This window comes from Pipistrellus hanaki (genome assembly GCF_964339955.1).
Source record: "Pipistrellus hanaki genome assembly, chromosome: 17".
Lineage (NCBI taxonomy): Eukaryota > Metazoa > Chordata > Mammalia > Chiroptera > Vespertilionidae > Pipistrellus > Pipistrellus hanaki.
Window position 1 is genome coordinate 17,764,837 of NC_140519.1, and position 17,192 is coordinate 17,782,028.

Consider the following 17,192-nt stretch of genomic DNA (forward strand, 5'->3'; position numbering starts at 1 on the left):
CATGACTTGAAGTCAATACACTGTCTGACACAAAGTTCATCAAATGTAAACAGCAAACAGGTTCCAAAAACAAGAGGTGATTTTAAAATGGTCTAGTAGCATTGCATGTCTCCTTGTAAAAAGGTGAGCAAGAGGTGTCAAATTTCGATTGTGTCTTTTTACTTTCTAAGACACAATTAATTATCTAGAAAGTTATTTTTCCAGCACCTTCATATATTAATAATTAACTCTCTATCTTTTATCATGACTTGTTCTCTGATTTGAGAGATCAATCTATCAAGGACATAAAACTGAATTACTAAATGACATAAAGTTTGTTGATACTCTTGTCAATATTGGTCAGTATTGCTCCAAAGATTGCTGTTATAATTACAATACTATCATCCAACTAAAAAGCAGACTAAGACTAAGAATGATCCTGTTCTGTGAAATGAATCAATGACTCTAACTAAAAAGCTAATCAGTTTCATTTCCAAATGAAATTGGTCATTGCTCTACAATTACCTTTAGTAGAATATCTTGTTCAATGTTTGAAATGTTGGGTAAGACATATGACTCAGACATAATAAATGATATTAATAATATTTTAGCAATGTTATTTTTGTTTCCTTTGAGAAGAAATTTGTTTTGTTATTGCATTTTTTCATACATTATGATTTTAATGTTTGAAGAGACTTGGAAGTTTAGAAAAGAAACCAAAAAACAAATACATATGCTCCTAATTGCCTTTTCTGGCTCTTGTCAGTTTCTGAAAGTAGACTTTGGCACTTCAAATATGAGCAATTAAAAAAAAAAAAAAAACTACAGATCTTCTGTGGGAGCAGTCACTACCTAATGCTGACTAAAACCTAACTTTTATAATAGGCAAATTTATCAGAGATTTCACTGTTTAAAAAAAACAAACAAAAAAACTTTAATTTTCTGAATAGGGAAACAAGACCCTAGATAATTAAATTACTTATTTGAAATAATAACCCCCCTAAGGTGGAAATAAGGGCATTCCATGACATATCATACACAGATCCCATTCGAGAGAACAAGCATGTTCTAAGGTGGTCATAAAAGGTCTGCAAGAGTTCGTGGAAGGAGCATTTCCCAAGGTTAGCTAGTGACTCCTAACCTCAAAAATTCAAGAAACTATGTCCTGTAAAGGTCACGCCATCAGCCATCTGTCCTTGATCTGCCCTAACCCTGCTAGAGCCACTCTAAATATGAGCAAAGCTGTCTGTAAATGGAGCAAAAATGCCTGTTAGCAATTCAAAGAAAGCCCACTTCCTCCCAAGGCCAGAGTGCATCCTGAGGATTGTGTCCCATTGCCTCATGACCTTTGGAGTCACATCAGATAGCGTTTCTCCTAATCTTCCCAGAAGGGACGTGGCAGAGCACAACAGCCTCACCACCCGCCTCTCTAAGGTGGTGGACGGAGATAAGGAATCAGGTTCTTATCACGAGTCATCAGACAACTGGCTGGGTCCAGCTCCAAGCTGCAGACCCTCTAAGTCCCCAAACTCCCGAATCACTGTACAGCCCTGTCTTACGCAATCATTTTCAAATCTCAAGTAGAATTCGTGTCGCCACTCTTTTTGGAACCCAACATCCAGGAGACCTGCTGGAACTGGTGTGCTATCTGAACTCCCTTTTCCCACCACTACCATTCCCTTTCCACCCGCCTGTTTCCTCTGTGTCAATGCTCCTTTTTGCTCCTGTACTCCAGTGTTGTATACTAGGCAAGGCTGCTATGGATCACATATGACACAGTTTGGCCCCATACTTTCCTCCTTGGAGTAACAGGCATGTAGCCTACAAGAAATATCAATACTTTAAAAATAATCAGCCATTTCTGCAGTAAACCTGATTTTTAGGATCTCTATGAGGAGAAAAAATGATTCCAGATCCCATTCCCATAAAGTGTCGAACAGAGACTGTGAAGTTTTTGTTTTGGTAAAAGGCCTACAAACATCCCTAACAAATCCTGCAGTTTTTCTTCCAATGTTTCAGTGACAACAGAAGAGCAGAAACAAAATTTTGAGCACATTTTTCTCAACCCAGCAGAACAACTGCTCCATAGAAAAAGAATGATCTTCATGAAGCAACTGTAAAACACACAACCATTTTTAAAAAAATATTTTTTATTGATTTTTCACAGAGAGGAAGAGAGAGGGATAGAGAGTTAGAAACATCGATGAGAATCATCGATCATCTGCCTCTTGCACACCCCCTACTGGGGATGTGCCGGCAACCAAGGTACATGCCCTTGACCAGAATCGAACCTGGGACCTTTCAGTCCGCAGGCAGACGCTCTATCCACTGAGCCAAACCGGTTCCAGCCACACAACCATTTTAATTGAGTGGAATAAGTGGCATTCATGCTGAATGCCGGGTCACTCTGGACTCCTGAAATGGAAGAATATAAATGAGGAGGAAGCTACACCAGATCCCTGTAAGCATTTTTAAAAATTCATGGGAAGAATTGATAAATAGGAGAATTCCCTGAAGTCAATGTTTGAGATTTTTTTGCAAGTCTAAGTGGCTGCAATTTTAGATCTAATTGGAAACAAAAAAAAACAACAACTGAAAATAAGAAACAAATCAGTCAATTATCATGCCCTAAAGATAAAAGCAATCCACTTGGATTTGTGTGATACAATATTTGGTTAGAAACACTTTAACACTGTTTTATACTTTTAAAAACTATGGTGATTTGCTTACTTTATAACAATAAAAATTTATCCAAGACCAAACTCATGCTCATCTAAATGATGAGCAATTAAAAGAAAATTTTAGTTTATTCTTTATATTAGCACTAAAGTAATATAGGACTCTAACCCCATGAAGTAACTGGGATTCAAAGTCACTATAGCTGGAAACACATTACAGATTCTGAAAATCACTCTTTTGCTTTGTTATAATTTAAAAAAAAATCTTTCTTTAAAGAATCATGAGCCCATACAATTTTTCATGTTGAATGGATCTTAAAAAATCACATCACAGGACTGGCCAGTGTGGTTCAGTTGGTTGAGTGTTATCCCATGCACCAAAAAGGCTGTAGGTTCTATTCCCAGTCAGGGCACATACCTAGGTTGTGAGTTCTATTCCCAGTCCGGGCACATATGGAAGGCAAACAATCAATGTTTTTCCCTCTCTCCCTTCCTCTGCTCTAAAATGAATAAAAACATTTTTAAAAATCATATCACAGCTACTTCATTCATTTTAGAAATGAAAAAATTAAAATTGAGAGAGATTAAATGAGTTTACAATTAAATTTATCCCCTAATTTACAGTCTCAAGATAATATAACAGCACACATAGGAAGCCTTAGTCCCCCTTCTAGACCCTTCCCAGGTGTCAGGCTGTATCCTTACTAACCAAAGTTAAGACAGGGAAAAGGATATTCATGATGCTCAAATACTGACATATCAGAGCTTATAACCCACACAGCGTCCACTGGCTCTATCACAAAGCTTGAGGTTAAGCCAATCAACTGCCACTTTAAAAATATTTCAAAGTAAAAAGGACGGCACTTTTCAGAAATGCTTACAGCCCCCTAGCATTACCTAGGGAAATGAGCATCCACAGTCCCATCCAAAGCCGATCAGCTCTACACACAGCATGAGAAATAGCAAAGCTACTTTAAGCTCAATTGCTGAGAACAGTGCATGTACCTCCCAGCCTTCAATGTGAGACTGCCATTCCTCCAACACTTCTAACTTCTCCATCTGTCTCTTGGCCTCGTTGATGTTGGAACAGACAGCTTTCATGGCTTGGAGAGCTTCCATCACTGCTGCGTAGTCGCTGTGTTTCCTTGGAGTCCGCTTCAGCAGCTCCTGTTTATACACAGAAAACAAACCGCCCTTTGATCTTCAGCTTTCTGGTACAGCAGGTTCGGGCTGACCAGGAAATGAAAACTTACAGAGATCATGAGAACTACTTTCAGAAGTGACATTACCACCTCCACTGAGATTAAGATAAAAAACAAAAGGTTGAACACATGAAGAAGTGGTACCCTGATAACACATTTCACGGTTACTTTTCTTTTTCCCTGAAAATTGTTTTTAAAAACTAAATTAGATTTCTCTTTTCAAGTTGTCAAATATCTCACCTGCAGAATGTAATTTTTTGTAAGTTTGACTTTTGCTCCAACAGAAGTACACTTTCATAAGTTAATTTCACTATCCTAGTCTTTAACAGAATAGTATATCTTTAGATGAATATTCCCCATAATTTCAAAAATAATTAGTGCCTTATTTCCTAATAATTTTGAAGACATTATAAAAGCATGTCATAAATAAAACAAAACTTTTAAACAATGTCTTTGTTACTTCTAACAAAATAAGTAGTTGCTAATTTCCATAATACTCCATCATTAAAGAAACAATTTATGCTGTTTTCACCAATAACTCAAGATCATGCTCTGCTATGAATGAACTGCCATATGCCCTTGATAGCTTTATTTTCTTTTGGTTTTTGGAGAGAGATTTTTGGCTTTTTATTCTTTTTTCTTTTTCCATTCAAGATCGCAGAACTAGAGTGATCTCTAATCTTTTAAATTTATTAAAAGGTCTTGTTAGTTGTTTAGAAACAAAAAAAATAAACATTTTCACCCACTGTCTAGACTCTAGACAGTTGTGACACATTGCTTTTCAATTAGTCATTTGTTTCCTTAATACAGTTGCCATCATCATATAACTAACACAATTACAGAAATCCCGAGGCAAATCTTTGTAAGAATTTTCTTAATTCTTAACATACAGTGGGAAAATATGCAGTTGCTATATTCTCTTGAAGTCTGTTTTGTGTTTGTTTTTTTTTTTTTACCAATTTGCCATAAACTTTTTGACCTTGTAACATTACATCATTCTCAAGACAAGGTTTAAAAAGTTATGCTGGATTGCAAGTACTTATAAGAGATATGCAACGCTCTCGAGAAATTCTGAAGGGCAGAAATATTTGTAAATCACGTGAAGGAGTCAAGTCAGTCTGCAGGACATGAGATGGGGGACCCGCTGGAAGTGTCCCCACTGGGTATTGCACGTCAAGACGGGAATTTAGATTACGTGAAATAGTGATGAGTAACAGTCGTCTCTCAGTTACCTGCTGGGAATCCAAAAATGTCAAGTTCCACAAATAAGGTCAACATGTGTTTTCTTTAACACACAGCCTAACGCCCTAACATTTTTCTCTGAGTAAACAAAGCCATCCAAAAATCAAAGAGACCCCCAGCACAATTTTTCAGCTGATAGGACCAGAAGGAAAAATATCAACACCAAAGTATCTACTACACAAGGAAATACATTTTCATGTTTGTGAAGATAATCTTCCAAAAATGGGAAAAGATATGTCATCTCTCTCCTGTTTGAAGGTGCTCTGAAATAAGCTCTTTTTTCCAACTAAGGAATTGTCCATGATCCTATCTGTTGAAAGGCTAGCTCAAGCACTGGAGGGCATCCTTATCCAGAAGAGAGTGATTTACCACAACTACTTGCCATGCTGCACTTCCCTTAATATCACTCTGCCTTCTGACTCTTAAAACAAACAAGTCCCCGGGGTTCCAAAACGCAGGCCAGGAATAACTGCAGTGAGGAGGACAGAAGCAAGTCTGAGTCACCAGCTTGGAAGTCTGGAGGGCCTCTCCCAATGACAGGCGTCACATGGACACCAATCCTCCCTATCCTCTGGACCACATGTGTCAAACACAAGGCCCGAGGGCCAAATCCAGCCCGCCAGGCCTTGCAATGTGGCCCGCACCACGCTGTAATCACTGCACTCCGCTGTCAGTTTATGACATTGTCAGTTTATGACTGTTCAGTAAACCATTCGGCCCGAGATTTAGGCTGGATTTTAGATTTTGGCCCCTTCTCTGATTGAGTTCGACACCCCTACTCTGGACTGTGCCAAAACTCTGCAGACCTGGAGATCCCTGTGTTAGCTCCTCTCTGTGGCTCACCCAAGCATCTTTACCTGTTTGTTCGAAGAAATTTTACACAGAAACCCAATTTATGCCAAAAGTTATAGTAAAAGGTATGTATTTTCGTTCCAATGTGTAACATTTATTTCTTGAAAAGTAAATCAATAAGAATACCAGTTAATATGTCCATAGCATTTCAGAGTATTTTTAAATTTGGATACCAAGTAATAATTAATGTATTAAAATAAATCAGAATCAAATATATATGAATAATGATGGCTAACATTTATGGTATATATACTATGCTAACTGGGTTATTTAAAATAGCCCAAATAACTATTAGGTAATAATTTATACATGCATATATATGTGAATATACACATATACATAAATATATACATCTACACATTCTTATATGCTATAATTTTGTCATCATTATTTTGATTCACAAGTGAAAACCCAAGGCTTTAAGAGATGACATTATGTGCTCAGTCATGCAGCTGTAAGCACAATACTTCTGACTTGAACTCAGAGCTCATGTGCTCAACCACCTCCCTAAAATGCCTATCCTGATGCTAATAGTTCCAAAACCCACCCTTTTTGGAATTACTATTCTAATCCATTCATAGGCCCTTGTCGAACAAACAGTAATTCATACTTTGCAACATGTTTTTTCATTAAAAAAAAAATGTTGGTCATTATAATGAGGCAATGTCCCTATGACCATCATTGAAGCATTTCCTATCTTCCAGAGGCAGTATTTTCAGGACACTGCCATTCTATGTGCATCATTTACTGTCCCATGTGATGCCGGGAGCTAATTCCAGCATGTCATAAATGCAAGAAGTTTCATCAAAAGGTTGATGGAACTTGGGGATTCAGTAGGGCTGAATACATATTATCTGCTGCTGGGATAGCTAAGGGCATTTCCCCACACCTAAAAATTTGCATATTTTATTACCTGCAGCCAGACAGCTGAGGGCATATTAATCTACCTGTTATTGTCTTCTGCTGATCAAACACTTAACAGCAGGAGGCAGGTCCCCCCAAACTAACAATGGCTACTGTATATCAAACCTTAACCTTTGATATGTATATCTGCTTTGCCTTAGGACAATTTGTGTTAATAAAGAGCGAGGGGTCTGGAGATTCAGAGAACTTGGTTTCCAAAGCTAAGCCCTCCTCTGGCTCCACCATGGATTACAAATTTATATTATATTTCTAGTCTCTTTATTAATTTATGCAACAGCGCCTTCTCCAGATTCCTGAACCCTTCAAGACACTGGGAAAGACCCCCAGCAATGTGACCCACTCCATTCCCTGTAATAATGATTTAAAACCAGGCTCTGAAATTACATAACATTGACCTTCACTTTGCTAGCACCAATGTTAGAGTAAATCAAAGAGTACACCAACAGAGAACTTACTTAACATAAAAAAGATAAAGTGCTATATAAACTGGACATAATGTACTTAATGGGATCTATCTTGAAACTAATGCATTTACTCTAAATGAAACTCAAATAAGTATATTTTCTACAAAGAACACTTCTTGCTTCTTTTCATAAAAGATTTGTTTCCTACTCCATATATAAATTAGTGACATATTAGTCATTGTCACCCAATGACTACAATATGCCCTTTCTTTATCAGACTATTTAAAAGGAAAAAATTAAAAATAATAAGCAAAATATGCAGGTTCAAGGAAAATGCTATGATAAAGTAAACACATAAAATACCTTCAAAATGAGGGGGTACTTGCATATTCTCTGTATTGGAGTTACTAAATATCCTTCCAGAGGGACATCTGTGTTCTTCCGTCCTGAAAGTAGCATGCAGTTCTGGGGTGAAAATAGGCAGAATTAGTTACATTTTTAAAACCTGTAGCTGTAAAGCTCACTTCTATCATGAAATTTTCCACTGAAAAGGGTTGAAAGCATGTCTCTATATAGCTCCTCTGAAAAGATCTCATTTAGTCACAAATAGCATTCACAGGAACAAGAAATACCTTTGCCTTTCATATTAATTATAGTAGCCAATATGTGTTTTGGATCTATGTCTTGAAAATTAATTCACATATATTCTCCTGAGTATTAAGTCTGAGAGAACAGAACTAGAGGTGGAGGAATGAATAAATGGCTGGACGGATGGATGGTGAATAGGTGAATAGATGGAATAAATTGATGGAAGAGTTGGAATGGGTTGAAGATAGATGGATTGATGGATGGGTAAACAACAGCCAGATACATACATGGATGTATTCTCTTTATAAAGAGTTGTAGTGTTGTTTTGTAGAACAAGGTTCCATGTATACCACTGACTAATGATGCAACTGGATTAAGACACGGGACAATTTTTTTGTTTTGTTTTTTCTCACAGCACTAGGCATAGCCAGAGTATCATTATTTGAGGGCCAGTTTCCAAAGCCCCAATTCCCGCATTACAACCCAAAAAGGGCCAGATGACATGTGCACATAAACAACAGGACAAGAGACCCGAGTTTAGGAAATATAAATCTTTTATAAAAGCAGCAGAGGAGGAAGACATCTCTCTCAGGCAGTTTGTGGTTCGTGATGCAAATATTATTTAAAAGATAGGCAGAACAGCCTGGCCAGCATTGCTCAGTGGTTGAAGCATCATCCCATGCAACAAAAGGTTATGAGTTCAATTCCTGGTCAGGGCACATACCTAAGTTGCTGGTCAGGGCACATACCTGTTGGGACACATACAGGATGACTGACAGATCTCTGAGGGAAGGTGTGGGGATACTGGAAGAGATTAGCCAAAGAATATATATGCCTATATGCATAGCCCATGACACAGACAACAATGGGGGGGGGTGTACAGGAGGAGGGCTAGGTGGAGGAGGGCAAAGGGAAGGAATGAGGGACATATATAATAGTGTCAACAACAACAATGAAAGAAACACAAGAGACCCATGGTGCATTGCCTCCCAAGACAAACTTCTAAATAAATAATGGATCAAAAAAATCACAAAGGAAACCAGACATTTTTAAAAAATGAATGAAAATAAAACCACATGTCAAAATTCATGGAATGCAACTAAAGCCATATATAAGGCAAAACTCAAAGCTTTAAACACCTACATCACAAAAGGAAAAAAAAAAGTCTTAAAGACTCAACAAACTATGAACATAATGGAAATTCCTCAACTTGATGAAGAACATCTACCAATAAAAAACTACAGGTAACATCATACTTAATGATGAAAAACTGAATGATTTCCCCCAGAGATAAGAAACAAGGAAGAAGTGTCCATTCTTACTACTTCTATGCAACACTATACTGGTTCTAGCCAATGCAAAAGGCAAGAAGAAAAAAAACATCACATTGAAGAGGAAGACATGAAATTCCATTATCTTGTTTGTGAAATATCCTAATGATCCTCTAAAATCTTCTAGAACTAATATAAAAATTTAAATTGCACGATACAACACTAGAATACACAAGATACAAGAATATACAAAATTCAATTAAATTTCTATACACTGAACAATCCAAAAATTAAATTAAGATAATTCCAATCACAACATTAAGAAGAATAATATACTTAGGAATAACCTTAACAAAATAAGTATAAGACCTGAATACAGATGCCTTAAATATGACAACAAAAGCACAGCCAAAATGAAAAACAATTTAATGAACTGGACTTCAACAAAATTTAAGACATTTGATTTTCAAAAGACATTTTTTTAAAAATGAACAGACAAAACACACTAAGAGGAAATATTTGCAAATTATATGACTGATATAGGAACTGAATCCAAAATAAGGCTATAGCTCAATATAAGATCAACATTGCAATTTAAATATAGGAAAAGATTTGAATGAGCATTTCACTAAAGAGAATATATGAATGGCTAATAAACATGAAATCGAGCTTAATATAATTGGTCATTCAAGAAATACAAATAAAAATCACCTAGCATGGCTATAATTGGATCTGATAATAATACCATTTGTTGGCAAAGATACAGAAAAACTGCTAGCCTCATACTGCTGGTGGATATGGCACAGCCACATTGAAAGTTTCTTGATAAGTTACACATAAACATCCTATGACCCAGCAACTCTATTCTTAGTATATAACCAAGAGACTGAAAATATATGTCTGCAGAAAGACTTGTACATAAAAGCCCAAACAAAACATTTCTTGACTTTTCCACATTAACAAATCTCCCTCTCTCTCCCCCTCTCTCTCTCTCTCTCTCTCTCTCTCTCTCTCTCTCTCTCTCTCTCTCTCTCTCTCTCTCTCTCTCTCTTTCTGAAATGGCCTTTCATATGTGGTATCTTTAAGGTCCATCATTATTATAGCCATTTGTTGACCCAATGTTCATAACTGGCAATGGGTAAACAAAAATGGTATATCCATTCAATGGAATGTTATTCAGCAAGAAATATGAGTGGGATGTAGCTACATACTACAACAAGGATGATCCTCAAAAACATATTCCTCAGTAAAAGAAGCCAGGCATAAAAAAGTTTACATGGTGTGATTTCATTTATATGAAACCTGCAGAAAAGGCAAATCCTTAGAAACAGAAAGCAAATCAGTGATTACCTGGCGCTGATGACGGGAGTGGAGAGGGGCTATAAGCAGGCAGGTGGGGCTTTTGGGGGTAACGACCATGCTCTAAAACCAGATCGGGGGAGGGGGGGGGGTGGTTGTTCCACTCCACAATCTGCTAAATAACACTGAAGTCTGCAGTTATAGCTTATTTTTCACTGACAATTAAATTGGCCAAGTAACTGCCAAAATACACATTTATTTGTGTTATCCTAAATAAATTAAATATGCATTTCTGCTCCATGAAAACTGAATAAGGAAAATATGTAGAAGGAAGATCAGTCTTTAAACTTTTTTCTACCACTCCCATCGTTTGCTTCCTTCCTGTTCCTTCCCCACTTACAGCTCTCTTAGCAGAAGCAAAGGAAACCCCTGGAAGTGAGAGATACAAAAGCAAAGTTGAACCTGTATAAAGGTCTTCGCTCCCTGGGAACCTGGGAATTTCACAAGCAATTCAGAATCAACCAGGAGAGGGCATTATCAGTGTGTCCCCACATACTAGCGTCTCCCAATGCTCACCTCCTGCGCTTATGAAAGGACTCCAGCCTCCCCGACTGGATATGGTCAAAGAGCTACGCTATTTCTCAGCTCTTGAGGGGCCTGGCAACAAAGAGCAGCACACGGTAACACCTAAACGTGTACTCACCAAAAGAAATGTCCGGATGGTTCTAATTTTGTTAAGCTCCAGAAGCAATTTTTGTGCCTTCTCATGGTTACTGCAATATTCATCATAAATACGAAACTTGTCTTTCTGTGAATTCAAGGAAGAAATGAGTTAGAGTCATTTTGTTAGCCATTGTGAAACAGTAACCTGTGTGATGTTTATGAGCAAACCTTATGAAGTGTTTGGTATGTATTAAAAACTATACACATGTATGTATAAATACATTGCATTTCTTTATTCTCCCTGATCTGTGAAGAATAGCTGTCGAAGGGAGCTAGATATATTAATTACGGTCCAGTAGGATGTGTGCGAAAGCAGGTAACTGAGCCATGTGGTAGGAACTTACAGAGCAGGGAGTCCCGAGCTTTGCTGAGGAGATTCATATACAGCTTTAAAAGGGAAGTAACATGAAAGCAAGGACCAGAGAGATGAGTCCATGATTCCCAGGGAGAGGAAGGAAAGCACTGCAGGTAGAGGGAAAGCATACACCAATCACCCAGGACTCTAAACACACAGTGCCCTGCCTTTCACCATCACCGAGCTGGGCCGTGTGTTTAAGAGGAAAACTGACCAACAGGAGAAACACGGCAGTAAGTGACTGAGGTCAGGAAGCCACTGCAAATGAAAGATCATTTCAGAAATGTTAGTATAAAAAATAAGAAAATGGTAACTATAGCCCTAGCTGGTTTGGCTCAGTAGATAGAGCGTTGGACTGGGGACTGAAGGGTGCCAGGTTTGATTCCAGCCGAGGGCACATGCCCAGGTTGCAGGCTCAATCCCCAGTAGGGGGTATGCAGGAGGCAGCTGATCAATGATTCTCTCTCATCATTGATGTTTGTATCTCTCTCTCCCTCTCCCTTTCTTTCTGAAATCAATAAAAATATATTTTAAAAAACAGAAAATGGTAACTATATTTAAGTTGTTATATTGCAAAGAATTTACAATTTTATGTAGCTCCAAAACACAAAGCTAGAACCACTAGCTTAAAAATTGCAAAGGGGTGGTGGGCAGTGATTGGCAGGTTCTGGATTAACACAAAGATGTTCTAACAATTGGAGCTGACACTAAAAGTGACCAGGTAAAATCAAACAACCTTCACTGATACTAGAGACATGACACTTACAAAACGAGGAGGAATTCCATCATCATGGTCTCTAAGCTTTCCTCCATCTGTAAGATTTTATCTAATTAGCTATGATTAGCATCTATCAAAGCAGCACAAACCGAAGAGGATAATAGAAAATGTATAGATCAAATATTAAAACAGAAGGATGTCCCCCTGGCCAGTGTGGCTTAGTTGCTTGGGCATCATCCCGTGCACCAAAAGCCAGTTCGATTCCCAGTCAGGCATATACCTGGGTTCTAAGCCCAATGCCCTGGAGGGGGATGTGCAGGAGACAGCTGATTGATGGTTCACCCTCACATCTCTCTCTCTCTCTGTCTCTCTTTCTCTCTCTCTCCCTCCTTCCCTCCCTCCCTTCCTAAAAATCAATAAAAATATTCTTATATATAAAAGAAAGAAGTGTGTCCCCTGAAATTTAAAGACATGCAATTAGAAAGAAACATGGAGTGCTGTTTTACATGGCCAATAGGAAATGTATTGAATTGCTTATTTCAAATGATAGTTCATGTAACATTATTATATTTAAGGTAATCTTTCTTGAAATATTAATGTTTATTGCATGTAACATTATTACACTTAAAATCATTTTTCTTGAAATAAAAAAATTTTAAATAAAAAGAAGAGAGAGAGAGATGGTATGAACCAGAATAAAGCAAACTTCAGAAATAGTTCAGCTGAATGCATGGATGACAGCTTGGTCATGTGTTACAGAGGAAATAAGTGTCAGGGTGGAAGACTCCCAGGTGCAGCCCTGAACTGAGATCACAGCCCCTGCAGCTGGCAGAAGCCTAGGATTCTCTCAGGAAAGGGAACCGGCTGGGTTAAGTGGACACAAACATGCCCAGCTTCCAGCTGTTCATCTTACTGCACCTAAAGAGCCTCTCCCATTAATATAATTATCTTTACAAAATAGTTTCTGATTACAAAAGTAACATATACAGAGCCTGCTCACTAGCATATAGAAAAGACAGAAATTAGAATGTATAAATAGGACAGGGCCTAAGGGACCAAATAAATACATGGTGATGGAAGATGATTTGACTTTGGATGGTGGTCACACAAATGCAATATACAGGTCATGTATCATAGCAATGTACACTTGAAACCTATATGACTCTACTGACCAGTGTCGCCTCAATACATTTAATAAAAAAAATATGTGATGAATAAAAGGAACAAAAACAGGAAATGACATATAGTTACCTTCATAAAAGATGACACAGAAATTTAAAATAAAAAATTAATTTCAATGACAAAATACTCTTACCCATTATTTAATAGAACGTTATTTGTACAGCATTTTTATAAATATGGATTCAAATTTGTATTCTGAATATTAGCATCAGTGGAATGGTCTAAGTAGCACATTTTTTAGATAAAAGCTTTTTAGTTCTGAAAACAAGTTTCACTGTACAGGAGGCTTTTCACTTTGCAAATCGTTTGCAGACACTATTTCAGCTATTGTGCCCCAAGAGATAAAAATGATCACACAAGCATGAGGTACAATCTGAAAAAGGGGAGCTCTGGCTTGTCCTTCTGCTTGGCTCAGCACCCCTTCCGAGAAGCCATCCTTGAGAAAAATCCAGGCGCAGACACCCATGTACCTAGAGTGGCCGGGTTGGTTCACCTCCCGGCTTGTCACCAGTGGATTAAAAGGGAGCACTCTGACTGATCAAAGGCTCCGCACTCCATTATGAGAGTAAGGCTTTTCTGCCTCAAAAGAGAAATGCTCCATGTTTGAGAGAAACATAAAAATCCATTCATTGCGAACAGCCTGAAAATTCATTAGAATTCAAAGCTACAGAGGATGCGAAGAACTAACTTGGGAAAGTGAAAAGGCTGTTTATTCTTCACGGAATAAAATGGATGATGTGGGGCCCTCTCCTTTTTTCTGGCCTCGACTGGGAGAGTTCACTGGCCTTAAAGGACCCCAAACTTTTGGTGTCAGATTTTACTTCTGATGCTGAATTCCCACATCCTCCCAGGCCAAAGGCTAAACCTCAAAAAGTAGGGGATAAGAGCTTTAAAAATAAACAGAAATGTATCCTACAAAATGAAGAAAGCAGGTCCCCACTTCTTGCTGAGCGTTAGGTTCAGGATGTAGGCATTCTTCCACCACTTTTAAGAATTCCTTATGGACCGCAAGGATGTCTTCGATGTTTGAGAACAGAATCTGGAAATAAATGTGTAAGTAAGTACAATGGTAAAGCGAGTTAAAAAAGAAAAAAAAAAAAAAAAGTCTATGCGACTCTAGTGTTCTCTTCCAAGCTGAAAACTTCAGCGGATAGCTATCGGTCCCACATCCATTCCTTCCTCCCACCCAGCGGGCAGCAGACCAATTTTGTCTGGACGTCCTCTCTCCTCCCACACAGCTTTGGGAACCAAAAACCTATTCCTGTCTCTCCGGGAAAGTGTGAGTGACTGAATCCAAGCACAGGGGTCCCACCCCCATTCACAAGAATTGGCTGTGGGTAAAACAGGGAAGGCAGATTGGCTGGCAGGCTTTTTGATCCTAAGAAGGGTACCCCGGGATGGCTAGCTCTTTTCCACCTCTGGAATACTTTGTCTGCATAGCTACAGGGTTATTTTGCAGCTGTGGAAGGGGATAATCCAGGGGCAGAGCTGATAACCTGGATGGCAGAGGGAAGAGCTACAGAGAACCTGGCAATTTCATTAACCTCCCTGAGTCACGGGTCCTGAACATTCGCTTCTGTCTGAAGTGCCCAATCTGAGCGCCAAAATATCTTCAAGTCAATTTGAGCAATAGAGGTCTTTTGCAACCAAAAGCATGCAAGGTAATATACTACTACTCCCCGAAGTAGGAGGATTTGAAAGTTAAGAGTTTAACTTATGGGGAAATAGGATAAGGAGAGCCGATAAAATCCTGGGAAATATTTTATTTTCCATAAAGCAAAACAGCCGGTTAGTGGTTAGCATCAAAAAGAGAAATCAATGATGACTTATACAACTTAAATGAGTAGTAACGACTACAGCCCAATTCATTTTCATTTACCATCCCTTTGTTTTCCCCAGAGCTCTGCAAAATCATCCTCCCGAACAGTTTAAAAGGAAATGTTTATACATGTGTCTCCTGAGCTGCGCATACTATTCCTTTCTGCACCAATGGACCATCCAGATCGCCTGTTCTTTAGTGATCAGGGACTGGGAGCTGCCTCTGCCCATATCCTGTCTTCCTGAGCCACCTCTAGCAATTGCCTTCCACAGAGCTCAGCTCCCTCCTTCTCACAGACACTCGGGGTTCTTGGTCTTGGTTTATGTTTCTTTCTTTTTTCAAACTTGTCTCAAAGTTTGGGCAAAAACCATTTCTCTATGTCTCCTATTCCATCCTCTTCATCACCATTTCTTTTCCCAAATTCTGGTTTTTCTTTTCTAATTACGACCCACACAAGTAAATGGCACAAGAACGTATCCTGGGACTAAAGGCAGGTTAAAGAGTCCTGAAGAAACATCCCCCAGATAAATTTCATCTAGGACCATGGTTGGCAAACTGCGGCTCACGAGCCACATGCGGCTCTTTGGCCCCTTGAGTGTGGCTCTTCCACAAAATACCAAAGTCTGGGCGAGTCTATTTTGAAGAAGTGGCATTAGAAGAAGTTTAAGTTTAAATATTTTGGCTCTCAAAGGAAATTTCAATCTTTGTACTGTTGATATTTGGCTCTGCTGACTAATGAGTTTGCCGACCACTGATCTAGGTAGGCGGAAGCTGTGTGTGGGGTGAGGGCCCACTGTCCCTCCTCACCTTCACTGTTTCCTCTGTGACGTTTTTGTCAACTTTTGACGCTGCACACTGGTTCATTCGGTGTAAGAATGCCTGCATGGAACAAGAGAAGATACAAAGGTAATAACATCAGGTTAATAAAATAACGGTGATGATACACTTAATGTGTTTTTTACAAGAAACCAAAGCTTACAAACCCAATCATTGTTGAATATAGTTTTATCATAAAAGGGGGACTCTTTGTGCATTGCTGTTCCTACCTAAGAATTATTTTTCCTTTACAGTTTTGAGTCAGGGCCACATAAATGTGAATTAAATTTATCCACTGGAGTCTCAAAGTACTGTGGTAACTACTTAGAGTCAGATGCTTCCTAAACTTCTAAGTCTTATGAAGCACAAAAGACCAAAGTCTAATGGAAAAAAAAAAAAAAAAAGGTGGGGGTTATTTCTAATAAAAAACAAAAGGGCCAGAAAATTCTGAGTTAACCCCTTTAGAACACAGAGAGATTGAGAGAGGGAGGGAGAGAAAGTGATTCTTCAGGAAAAAGGAAAGATACCCCCTTTTTATCCCCTCCTCCAAGTTTTAGAAAGCCAGAATGTATATTTCTGGGTTCAGCTCAGGGTTCTACAGAGTCCTATGGTAGACAGATAATTTAATTAGCATTTTTATACCTGGACTCTTCATGATGATTATTAAGCTTTGGTCCATAGATAAATAAGCTATTATTTTTACAAAGGGGGGGGGGGAAAGAGTGGGATGAGTTACTTATATTAAGCCTCAAAAGAGAAAGTTTAGAAGGAAAAGGAGAAGAGGCTTTCCATCAAGCAAAGTTAATTTGTGTCTTCAAGACCTTGTCCAGTAACCATCTAATGCCCGGGTGAGGCCATCCTCTCCCTTGTCTGTTCTAGGACTCTACCCGCTACCTGCCAAGTCAGGGTAAAACTGAGCAGACACCCACTCCCCAGGGCACAGAGAAGCTCTAGGGACTCTCTGGACACTGTAGCAAACAAAGTAAGGTAAGAATCCCATTTTCAGCATACTGATGATTTAGAAGATTAACAAAACCCAGATGTGGTCACAGTGTTCCAAAATTACCATCCTCAAGACATTACTAGTCAGAGTATACAATGACACATTTCTGAGGACAATTTGACAAGGTATCTCAAGTT

At 38.5% G+C, this 17,192-nt stretch overlaps 1 protein-coding gene across 1 annotated transcript in view; it reads right to left on the reverse strand.

The window, feature by feature from the left end:
• The window catches only part of PREX2 (phosphatidylinositol-3,4,5-trisphosphate dependent Rac exchange factor 2), a 209,633-nt gene that overhangs the window by 139,787 nt on the left and 52,654 nt on the right, over window positions 1–17,192 (reverse strand). Inside the window, exons 2-6 of the mRNA XM_084864341.1 lie at window positions 16,044–16,115; window positions 14,334–14,456; window positions 11,143–11,247; window positions 7,645–7,746; window positions 3,663–3,824 (exon numbers count right to left, since the gene is read on the reverse strand). Of these exons, the coding sequence (XP_084720467.1) occupies window positions 3,663–3,824; window positions 7,645–7,746; window positions 11,143–11,247; window positions 14,334–14,456; window positions 16,044–16,115 (564 nt within the window). The remainder of the gene's footprint in view (window positions 1–3,662; window positions 3,825–7,644; window positions 7,747–11,142; window positions 11,248–14,333; window positions 14,457–16,043; window positions 16,116–17,192) is intronic.